This window comes from Anopheles stephensi, unplaced genomic scaffold (assembly GCF_013141755.1).
Source record: "Anopheles stephensi strain Indian unplaced genomic scaffold, UCI_ANSTEP_V1.0 ucontig366, whole genome shotgun sequence".
Classification (NCBI taxonomy): domain Eukaryota; kingdom Metazoa; phylum Arthropoda; class Insecta; order Diptera; family Culicidae; genus Anopheles; species Anopheles stephensi.
Window position 1 is genome coordinate 103586 of NW_023405309.1, and position 12893 is coordinate 116478.

Consider the following 12893-nt stretch of genomic DNA (forward strand, 5'->3'; position numbering starts at 1 on the left):
CGTAATCGAGGACTTCGATTATCCGGAGGAGGAAATTTTGAACTTTGGGGTGGGTGCATTTCAAGCACCAGGTACCCCAAGGGTTAAAGTTCTTAAGGTGAAGAAGCTCTTCAAGCTTGACCCCTCAACAAAGGATGAAAAAAATATGTTCCGACCTCCTCCCTCCGGATCACGTTTGAGGGAACGGTACTTCCGCAGGCCCTCATCCTAGAAGGCCTCCGGATATCCATCAACCGGCCATATGTGCCAAGGGTGGCCACCTGTTCGAAGTGCAGCCGGATTGGGAATGCCGATCCGTTTTGCACTCGCAAGATTTGCTGCGGAAAATGCAGAGGAGCTCACGCTACCGAGGAGTGCACAGCCCCATCCCAGAAATGTTCGCATTGTCAGGAGGAGTGGCACGAGGTTGCATTGTGTCCTGTGTACCGGAAGCTGAAAAGGGAGCAGACCAAAACGATAGCCGATCGGGCACGCGGCTCATACAGCGATGCTCTCAAATGATCAAACGCATCGAACCCTTTTGCAGTGCTGGATAACACAGCTGCAAATGGCGAGGCCAATCCGACGGCACTCGAACAGGTGCCACTGAGATCGGTAAAGATCATGAGAGTGCCTTACAAAAAGGTACAGTGGAAGGTACTCAAGTCAAAAACCAAACCTTTGGCACCACAGCGCCACGCTAAAGTTTCTTCCCCCGGTCCAAAACGTGACGCTGATCCCAAAACTCCCGCCCCCCAAATTGCCAGGAAGCAGCCCAAGAAAAAGCGATCTTCTCGGGCCGAAGCTCCGGTGGAAAGCCTGGCTTTTCCGAGGGAGCCCACGAGCTTTCCGAGAACTCCCACCCCGCCTCTTTCCGAGATCCTTGAGTCCCTCCAAATGACCCTTAACCTCCCGCAGCATCTGCACATGATCGCTACTTGGGCCCTTCCTTTCCTGAAGAGGATGATCAAACAGTGGCTGGCTCAATGGCCATGCTTAAGTATGATGGTCCGTTTGGATGATTAATGGCTCCTACGGCTACTATCATACAGTGGAACTGTAGGAGTTTGCTTGGCAAGCTAAACTCCTTTAAAGCATTAGTGGGCGAACACAATTGCGATGTGCTTGCCCTCTGTGAAACTTGGCTATCGGATGACATTAAATTAACCTTCCCGGGATATCATATAATCCGTGAAGATCGCGTTACTAGGGGTGGGGGGGAGGGGGGGGTACTGATTGGTGTTCGAAAGAGTCACACTTTCACCAGAATACCTACCCCTAGACAAGAAATTGTTGAAACTGTCGCAATTAAGGCAAAACTGGGCGTTCTTCACGTGACAATTGCATCCATCTATATACCCCCGATAGCGAGATAATGAAAAAGAAAAAATTGAAAAGTTCAAAGAGGATCTTGGAAATTTAGCAGTGGTCTTGCCTGGACCGCTTTTGATCCTGGGAGACTTTAACTCTCATGGAATCGACTGGGGGTGCGATAAGGATGACATTCACACACCTATCATCCGAGATTTCTGCGACAGATTTGGGTTTTCGATTCTCAACTCAGGATAGAAAACTAGGATGCAGACACCTCTAAGTAGGGCGAGTGCACTGGACCTGTCTCTATGTCCATCAGCAATGGCCCTGGATTTTAGTTGGAAGGTGATCCAGGACCCTATCGGCAGTGACCACTTGCCCATAGAAATTTCCTACATCAAGGGAGGATGTCCAGTAGAAGGAATCCCCGTTAAATGTGACTTAACGAGGAACATCGACTGGACGAGATACGGCGAATTAATAGCCGCTTCGCTTTCACTTGACTTGCAAGATTTGTCTCCTGTCAAGGAGTACGAAAAACTTGTTTCACTAATAAACAAGTGCGCCCTTGAGGCCCAAACAAGGCGCTCCCACCAAGCAAGGACATTTAAAAAACCTCCCACTCCTTGGTGGGACAAGGATTGCCAACCGGCTTTTACCAAGAAGCGTGAGGCATTTAAAGCCTTCCGGGACAAAATATAAAGGACTAGTGAAAACGTGCAAAAACCTGTTGAAGGCGAAGAAAAAGGGTTATTGGCGTAGATACGTCAATAATCTAGACCCCGCCACTTCACTTAATTCGCTTTGGAGAATGGCTAGAAGGATGCGAAACAGCAACAACATCAATGAGAGCGAAAGCTTTTCTGGCGAGTGGCTGTATGAATTTGCCCACAAGCTTTGTCCCGATTTCGTTTCTGCGTAAAGTTTTACACAACATGCGCGTGGTAGTGACCCTAGGATGGATTCACCGTTCACAATGGTAGAGCTGTCACTTGCTCTCCTATCAAGCAAAAATTCCTCCCCAGGCCTTGATCAGATTAGTAGCAAATTGCTTCAAAATCTGCCCGACATAGGGAGGAAACGTCTGTTAAGCATCTTCAACAATATGTTGGAGGTCAACAGCGTCCCGCAAGAGTCGAGAGAAGTGAAAGTTGTCACTATCTTGAAGCCTGGCAAACCGCCATCAAGAAACGACTCGTATCGGCCGATATCGTTACTGTCGTGTCTGAGGAAACTCCTTGAAAGGATGATTCTTTTCCGGTTAGAAGAATGGTTGGAATCAAACAACCTTCTCTCGAATACCCAGTTTGGTTTTCGTAAAGCCAGGGGTACTAATGACTGCTTAGCCCTTCTGGTAACTAAAATAGAGCTTGCTCGTGCGCGCAAGCAGAACATGGGATCTATTTTCCTGGATATACAGGGGGCATTTGACTCAGTTTCACCATACAAGCTGAGTCAAAAATTAGAAAATGTGGGGCTGGGTCCAAAGTTGAATAACTTTTTGTTCAACCTTTTGTCGGAGAAAGCTATGAGTTTCAACAATGGTCATGTGCAACTAAAGCGGACCAGTTTCCATGGACTAGCCCAAGGGTCCTGCTTGAGCCCCCTGTTATACAACTTTTATGTTAGCGAAATAGATTCTTGTCTAGAACCAAACTGCAGCATTAGACAATTGGCAGACGACGGCGTCATATCTTTTGCAAGCAGGGACGCCGCCGAAATACAACTGGCTTTACAAACCACTTTGGACAACCTTGCCGAGTGGTCTGAAAACCTTGGTATCAAGTTCTCTGCAAAGAAAACTGAGATGGTAGTCTTTTCTCCTTTTAGCGACACGACAAAAAACAGGGAGAATAGACTATTTGACCCGAAAATTGATGTCTTTTTGTACGGTGAAAAGATATCAACTACCGACAATTTTTGATACCTTGGTGTTTGGTGCAACTCAAGGCTAAACTGGAGTACACACATCACCCATCTGGTGCAAAAATGCAGTAAAAGAATCAACTTTCGAAGGGCAGTCACAGGATTCTGGTGGGGCGCACATCCATCAGACGTCCTGCGACTATATAAGACAACGGTTCTATCCGTGTTGGAATATGGCAGCATATGTTTCGATTGGGCATCCAACACGCATATCCTCAAATTAGAGAGGCTACAGTATCGTTGCCTTAAACTCGCACTAGGGAGCATGAAATCAACACACAACATGTCATGTGGATCACCTTCTGTGGTCCTGCGTGGAGTTTGAAACCGCAAGACCCTCCTTGTTGGGAGCAGTCGAGAGCATCGGCAGACGACCGGGCATAGAAATCAGGGAAGTGTTGGCGACCAGAGACCTCGCATACATGAGGCTCATCTACCAATTCGCCAGAGACAATGGTCTTATCCTTTGATTCCGCATCCCCATTATCCTACCAAACCATATCCGCCATTCCTGTTTTGATATTTGTTGTGTTGTCTTTGTCGTAAGTGTTAAGTGTTTTTTTTTTTGTAGTGCCACGGGTGATCAGTTGACGAAGCAACAGCATCCGGGGTCAAAGTCGACACTGTCGTAAGAAGAGAGGCAGAATTTTCTGTAACAGTGTCCTTCATCTCTGTCTAGCCTTGATGAGGCGAGTGCGGCCTTGCTGGCGTTGGGTTCGGAGGTGGTCGGCGGGTTCAACCCCGTAATTAGCAGGGACCCTGCTGTTACGGGATGGAACTCGCCGATAGCTTCTGTGTTCGGTGCTGGCTTGATCGAGCTCGGGCTATCACTGCTGGGCAGTTTGAGGTCCACTGTTCACAGGCAAATGTTTGTGCTGTTCCAATTGTTTTTTCTTTCTGTTTTGTTTCAGTCCAGATCCGCTACACGGAAGGATGGAGTCCCGTGTTTACACATTTTAACCACCAACACACTCAACACAGCAATAGACCCGGACCAACAATAGAACTGGACTAACTCACCACAACCTCCACACATCTACAACCGAGCACGCCCGGGATAAGGCGATATCAGGGAGGAAATGCCTTGGTAATTTTTTGTGTCTTTGAATTTTGTACTTCGTCAGCACATGCTGAGCCGTCATAATCGAAAATAAATAAAATAAAAAAATACCAAGCAATATAAGATGATATATTGCAGATGTTCTCATAAAATAAATAATTATGAGACGTTAGTCCTCACTTTATCAAATTAACGATCCGTCCGCTGTCACTGCTGGAAGCAAAGAGAGCGGTTCGCTCTATCTGCTACGTTATCGTCCTAACGCAGGTGAGCTCTCATCTAGCAGCACGTCTACTATTCCTAAATTAATGCTTAACACTAGATCTTAATCTAGTGTTACCATCATTATAACTAAATGTTATGAATAACAGGCAATAAGATGCCTATAATGATGATTTAATAAAAAACTAAAAGGTGGTCCTATTCCTTTGTCCGACACTGTAGATTGACCACCACACTTTACTTAATTTATTACGAAAACACCGATACGAAATAAGAAAATAGAAACAGTAGCTAAGGCATTTACGGAAAATGTAACATTGCGTTACGCAATATCGGAAACAATTTGTACAGACAGGGCGAAAGAATTCATGTCAAGGCTTTTTACAGGTATACGCAAAATGCTAAGAATTGAATTACTGAACTCTACCCCCAACTGACATCTGTTATACAAAAACGCTTAAAATTAAAAAAAAATTGAATAATCTTCGCGATAACTGCTCGCGTCATACTCGAATCAATAAAAAATGTGTATGTGTGCGTGAGCAACGGATTTATGAAGCATTCAATTCGGCCTGCCATGTTTTTATTTGTTGATTTAGACATTTTGTACTTTGGCGTCAATTCACTCTAGCGTCCAGCTTGGCTCAAGTGTTTGGGTAAAAAAGCAGAAAAGTATTGAACGTAAAAAGGTAAGAAAGTAAAAAGTTCGCAATGTCTACGCCACCGGTAAAGAGAAGCCGAAAAGTGATGAATCGGGCGAATAAGATGCTAGCGGTCTTACATTCGGAGGTCCGCCAGCAAAACCGGGATGAGGAAGTGCCGGGACCGAGCCGGATTGTGCCTCGACTCATTGGTAAGTTTTTCAATAATTGCTTACGAATACTAGATATAGGTTTGTGAAGTTGTGAACAAAAATCGTGATAAGGAAAAAAAAGTGTTATCCTGTGCGCGTAATGTTTTTCTTTTGTTTACGTTTGTGTGTGCCGTAAAATGTTCCGGTGCAGAATCGTGCTAAGACCGGATCAGCGTTGTGTTCCCCTCGTGTTGGGCCAAACGATAGTACTTTCTGTGAATAAATTTGTGGGATTATTTTATTTTTATTTATTTATTTATTATTACGGACTGATGCCGTATTGTGAATTTGTGGGATTAATCTTAAGTGAAAAATAAGTGACACTCCGCTCCGTGAATGTTTGGCGGTCCTGTGGCCGATGCGGTAGCAGGCCGGGTCTTCCTACGGTAGCACCGTGTATTGAATCCGGACCGTCTGCGTGCCGTACCGTTCACCGGGATTTGTATTCAGCAACGTATAGAATTAAGCCACAAACAGCCATAAATGGTTGGCCAGTGAAGGTTATAGGGCAAAGTAATAGTGAAGAAATAGAGAGTCACAGCAAAACAAACATCTAGTTTGTTGATTGATTGCAGTGCAAGCTTGGTGCCACCGGTAACTATATAATCCCAGCAGATTTACAGCCCTTCAAATCGTTATGGCCTTTATTGTACAGGAAAAAGTGATAACATTAGGAACAACGTTACAACAATCGTGGGAGGTACAAAGGATTCAAGTGACCGGAAATTAGTTGCTCTTAGTGTTGTTATGTATTAATATATAGTTATGCACTGACCTACATCCGAACCTCCCGAACCAGCCAATAGCACATAGCCTCCAGGACTACGCGACAGCAGAACAGCCGAATCAGAACAGCGGGTTATTCACATCCACCCTCTGCGGAACGAACCAGGACAACCCCAAATCACACCCAACCGAATCGATCGATTTCGATCACCAGGAGAGCTACTAAATCAGCAATTTAAAGGCACAGCCAACCAGCAAGGCAGTAGAGTAGGTTAGTTTTGGAATTAATAAACGTGCCAGTGAGTACATAACAGTCGAAATTGTGAATATTTTTTTAAAAGAAAAGTTGCTTTCCAAACAGATTATTATATGGTGCATTGTATAGCTACTAATAGATTCTTTTCGTTTTTGCAGATTCAACTATCCAGGGTGAAAATCAACCCCAGGAGATGGAAGATTCTTCGCAGCTGGCTAATTTCACCGACGCAGCATTCGGCGAAAATAGTTCTAATATTTTTGGTGGTGGTTCAGAAGGGGATTTAGTTGTAGAAGAATTAGATGACAGTAGTACGGTAGAGCAAGGTGGTGGGATAATAGTGTATAAGGTAGTTTAGAAGTTGATAACGACGATGTTCACGAAAGTGATAATAGCGTTGACAGTGAAGTTGACGAACGGGTTAACGAATCCACGGCTGCCCATATCTGCAAAAACCATTCAAATATTGGTGATTGCTTAAGAAATTGGGCAATCGTGCATAATCAACCACGTTCATCAGATAATGAAATTTTAGATATTTTCAGAAAATGGACCACTCCACCGCTCCCCAAGGACTCGCGTACGTTGTTGAAAACATCAACAACCATCGGCTAGGAGATACGAACCGTACCAGGAGGAGAGTTTTGGTACAAAGGAATTATTGTTATGTTATTTCAATTCAGCTTTCCATAGATGGGCTTCCTCTTCATAGAGGGGGACCAATGCAAGTTTGGCCCATCTTAATGAAAGTTGAACAGATGCCCAATGCTCCGATTATGGTGATCGGAATGTTCTGTGGGCCGGCGAAACCTGAAAGTTTGGAAGTTTTCCTGAGGCCGTTGGTAGAAGAGGGCAAACAAATCCATGAAAGAGGATTGCAGATTGGCGAGGAAGTACGTCAATTAAAAATTCGCGCTATAATTGCAGATTCACCTGCGCGGTCTTTCATAAAAGGTAACAATTGGAAATGTGTAGAAAGGAACCTAATTGTTCCTTTTCATAAAGGAACAATTGGAAATGTGTAGAAATCAATCTAATGATGCATTTTTTGCAGCAACAACCTACTTTAATAAAGGAAACCATGGCTGTATGAGATGTACCTGTGTCCTGGCCATCATCAAGCATGGCGGACTCCGTTAGAAGAATTACCGGATTTCGACTTGGTTGAAAACGTACCCACGAGTGACCGCCTTCATACATGTGATCTAGGGGTACTCGCCAACATTTGTTGAATTTAATTGAAAATAAGTTTCGTATAATTAGATTATCTTTCCCAGCCAAACAGTGGATAACAAAATTCCTAACCAAAGTGCAGCTTCCCTCTGAGATTCATAGTAAACTCAAAGGGTGAATGCAATCCGTTTTTGGAAGTGTACAGAATTTCGCACGTACTTGCACTACGTCAGTCCAGTGCTGATGGAGGAGATTTTAAGCGGGGAAGCATATTGTCATTTTTTGCTGTACTTTTGCGCCCTGACAATATTTTCTTCTTCGTTTCATCGACGTCATTGGGAACTTGCAGCTGGTTTTTTAAATTCTTTTGTTAAAAAATTTGGGGAGATTTATGGTCGGGAGCATCTTTCCAGTAACGTCCATAATCTACAACACATTGCACAGGATGTTTATCAGTACGGGCCTCTAGATGAATTTTCAACGTACTGCTTTGAAAATCACCTGCAACTCATTAAACGATCAGTTCGATCAGGCTTTCGGTGCGGTGTGCAAGTGGCGGCACGCGCAGAAGAACGATCTGCTATTGATGTGGCAAGTACAAGCTCAAATCGTCGTTACCCTCGCTTGACTACAAACGGCAAAGGAATTTTTTTATCCTCTGATTTTGTTTTGCTCCCATTACCCAGAGACGAATGGTTTCTTACAAAGGGTAATGGGATAGTAAATTTTTTAAATGTTACACAAAATGATGATACATTTTGTATTGCAGGGACACAATATGAATATAACTTTAATTTATTTTCGTTTCTTTTCAACGAGGATGATCCTGAATCAGAATTTTCATCATCGGACATTCTCATTTACGATACCGAAGATGTTCCGACACAAACCGTAGAAGTGGATTTGGACTGTATTCGATGCAAACTTGTGGCCATTAAACCAGCATCTAGACCCGGAATAATGGTATTTCTATCTCTTTTGCACACCCTTCGATCCGATTGAGTGAGTTTATCTCTCTGAGCATCTTATAAACTGTTGCTCATGTTTAATGTGAAAAAGAAAGTTTTATGTCCGTGTGATATAAGAAAACGGGCCGAGAATAAAATCTACACGAACACAAATTATTAAATGCTATGGGGCACTGCTCTTATTCCGTTTATTCGCATGTGTTCGCCATGCCGTCCCGATGTCAAGTCCCCTAGCCGAGGACACGATCTTTGCGACCAAGATCGTTTCCACTCACTTCTCGTCAACTGCAGCAAGAGCGACTTACTGCAGAGAGAGTGCGTGAGTGGTCGCATTCTCACTTCTAACAGAAAGATACTCGGTTTTCAAACAAAGCTCAAACAAAGATTACAGTTTTATGAGCTTCCGATCGTAACAACAGTATCCCCACCCAAAGTAATAAGTATTCGAATAATATTTCTATTATTAGAAATATGTTTTAATTGGTTTCTTGTAGTTGTATTAATACATACATAGATATAGCACATGTAACTAATACATGTATATAGTAATTCAATTAACAGTTGTGAACACTCTAATTATGTTAATTTTGATTTCCTACGTATGAAACCAAGTTTATGTTAACAAACTTCACACTTTATGTTATCACACTCTAACTTCATCTTCACGTACGTATGTTGGATTCTATTTTGCTAGAGCAGTAACAACTATTGTTATTTATTTACAAAGCAAGCATGCAACCGAATTTGTTAGACTATTTTTGATTTGCTTTAATTATTTTTTCTTTCTTTTCCATTTGTTATCAACACAGATGCGGATCGTGGCCATCTCTAATGCTCTTGAAGAAAATTGAATTTCAACCGTACACTACCATACAATTCGATGGAAAATTAAAAATTTGCTCCTCTCATTTGGCCGTACAAATTGATAAGAATTTAAACAATTTAACACACACCACATGCAATTCTCTAACCACACACGTATTGTACTTTTAGGTAAACCACATCGAGCTTGCATTCACATCCTTAGGGAACACACGCATGATACAAGGTAAGCACATTTTCAACTTATACTTCGAGCTTCTTATATGTTGTACCATCATAGTCAACATGACCTGGTAATAGCAAAATTCAAACGATACCTTCCGCAACACGTTACCGTATATTTCGCAAATCGCGACACAATGAGTAATTAGTTGGATGATGGTTTATAAAAGAAATCCACCCGTACACCCAACAACAATTACAACTTTAATGCGTTTTTTGCCACAGGTTTAAATACCAACAATCAGTTGTATGATTGTTCCTGATTTGGGGAACTGCACCCCAACTGAAAATGAATAAGGAGGAAATAGGGCACTGATTGTACTCTCATATAACCATATGCATGGTTTTCATTGAGTGTGGAAGAATGCAAAATATTATCTTTTACGTTACATGTGTAGCGACCTTGGCCGCTTCGATTTAGCTCCTAGGCATATGATACAGAGGCCCATAGAGGCGGCTAAATTAGGGCGGCTAAAGGTTAGGCGGCTCATTAAACAGACGGCTGAGAGAGAAAGAGAGTAAAATAAGAGAATCGACGAAAGGATACAAAAAAGAGGATGGCGAAAAACGACGCAGGAATTCTGGTGTTGGCTCTCAAGGAGAAAAGAAGTGTAGATTGTGTGGAATAAAGTTAACCGTTATAAATCAAATAATAAATAGTTTTTAATTTGTAGAATTGTTGTTTCATCTGGTGACAGCGGTAAAGCGTTTACTTAAGTGACGCAAAATAGTGTCATTTCTGACTGGTGTGCTAAAATTGGGTTTGGTGAAGGAATTACGTAGATTTCTGGGTAAAAGGTGTAGTAAATCGCAGCGTCATAGTGGTGTAGTGAATTTAAGAAAAATATAATATAGGCATTTAAGTATATTTTCATTTTATTATCATCATTTCTTTATTAAAATTACATTATAATAATCGGGTGAAGGTTTTTTAGTTAGGGTACTTTATTAGGTTTTTTTTTCTTTTTTCTCTTAGTTATAATCCTTCATTTTATTTTTATTTTCTTAGAGGGTAATGAACGACAGAGTGTTAGCACTTAGGAACAGAGCTGTTCAAATTAATACCGGTAGCTTGAGTAATATCGTTTCAACTGAGCTGAATTTTAATTCAACCACGGTCAGCGAAACACACGTCCACAAGGAATATAGTTTCAAAGAACGTCTTGATTTATTAAAAGCAGAACTGTTGAACCAAAGTATTGAAATCGATAGAGCGTTGAACGGCATTAATTCAAATATGGCGTACGAATTTCCTGTAGAAAAAGCGATGCTATGCATTCCGGAGTATCACGGAACAGAAAAAGATCTTGAGGGATTTCTGTTTCAGGTAGAATACTTTGCGAGGCAAATCCCTGAAGGAGCATCGGAAGAAGATTTAATTAGAACGGTAATGTTCAAAATAAAAGGAAATGCTGCTAGTTTCTTTAGTCGCATATTGGCCGTTTCATGGGAAAAAGTGAAAAATAATTTAATCAAACTTTTTGGAGAAAAATTTAATATTGAAACTATATTCCAACAAGTAGAAACTCTGCAACAAGGTGTAAATGAACCGTTCACAGAATATAAGGAAAGGGTGTTGAAAATAAAAGAATACATTATCATCAACGATAATAACAACACGGAGGATTCGTATGCGATGAAAAACCTTAAAATAAATTTTTTGGCGGGACTTCGGAACACCGAACTGCAAACGCTTGCAAGAACGAACAAGCACTTAAGTTTCGACGAGTTATTGGAGTACCTTGAAGAAGAAGTAGTGCAGATAGAACATATTCGGAAAATTGAAGAACGATTGAACCGCACGCAAATTTCCACAACAAACAGCTGCAACACCAGTTTTGGCAGTTCTTTCAACAACACTGTTGATAACCAAAATGTTCAAGATGCGATGACACAAAGAAACCAGCACCATGTAGATTTGGGTTTGAGTAGTGAAATACGCTGCGATAAAAGTATTAGTCCTATTAACACTTCGCACATTAGTAACTTGGGTCAACCACAACATAACAGTACTACTTATAATCCAAACACAACTAATTATAATAACAATTACCCCACGTTCAGAAGATATTTCACACCACAAAGAAACAATTATACACAACAACCATTGCCACGAAACAATTATATGAATAGTCATTCACAAAGGCCTTTCCAATACAACCGATTTGAAAACACATATAACCCACAAGCACATCAAAACACACATCACAACACAAACACAAAAAACTAATTCAAGGAACACTGGTTGATCAAACTAAAAACACTAGTGTTCCTACAGATCCTAGAAATATATTTTTCGTCGGCCCAAGCAAGGTGAATAAAACAGAAGAGACAACAGTTAACAGTTGTAAAGAGGGATATGAGTCTCTTATCATAGTGCCTACAAATGATGGTAAACTAATGGTAGAAATTGTATCACAAAATCAGAAAACAAAAACAATAAATTACCTCATTGATTCGGGCGCTTGTTTTAATGCCCTGAGTTTAGACTCAGCAAAAGAACTTGGTCCTATAAATTACAGTGATAGAGTAAAATTATCCAGTTTCGATGGAACTCAATCCGACACTGTGGGTTCGATGTTAGTAAATTTACTTATAGGAAACTCTTTATACCGTGAAAAATTTTATGTTGTTGAAACACTTAGCGTTTCGGGTATAATAGGGGCAGATTTTTTAAAAAGATACACGATAAGTGTTGGAACATGTTTCCAGAGCATAACTCTGATGAAACCAACGCATGAAAAAGTTAAGGAAGACACAGTTATAAAAGAAAATTATAGTAAAGGTAGTATTCCAGAATTGCTCACATATATCGAGAAGCAAGAAACAGATTGCGATTTAGTCGATACGAGCAAAGAAAGAGAATTAGTCGGATCAGAAAGATATGGGGAATTGTTTAAAAATATACAGTTGGCACATTTAGATAATGAAACCGCCAATGATATTAAACAAATTATTATTGAATACAATAATATTTTTTACTTGGTCGGAGGTAAACTAACTTATACCCAAGCGGCAATGCATGAAATCGAAACTAGTTCCAACATTCCTATTTACAAAAGGCAGTACAGATTTCCAGCAGCACTCAATAATATTATGGATGAGCACATAGAAGAAATGTTGAAGCAACATATAATAGGGCCAAGCAAAAGTCCGTGGAATGCGCCAGTAATGTGCATACAAAAAAAATCTGAGAGAGAAAAAAAATATCGAATCGTTGTCGATTTCCGCGCCCTAAACCTTATTACAAAACCATTTATCTATCCAATTCCTAGGATAGATGATATAATGGACAATATTGGCAACAGCAAATATTTTTCCACGATTGATTTAAAATCGGGGTTTTTCCAAATACCGATAGCACCTAAAGAC

The 12893-nt window shown here is 41.1% G+C and overlaps 1 protein-coding gene across 1 annotated transcript; it reads left to right on the forward strand.

The window, feature by feature from the left end:
• The first annotated feature begins 5123 nt into the window (after positions 1-5123).
• On the forward strand, positions 5124-6694 carry LOC118516627. Its single transcript, XM_036062602.1, has 2 exons — positions 5124-5354; positions 6495-6694. The coding sequence occupies exons 1-2, from the start codon at positions 5213-5215 to the stop codon at positions 6692-6694; spliced, it is 342 nt and encodes a 113-aa protein (XP_035918495.1). The 5' UTR covers positions 5124-5212.
• The last annotated feature ends 6199 nt before the right edge of the window (positions 6695-12893 follow it).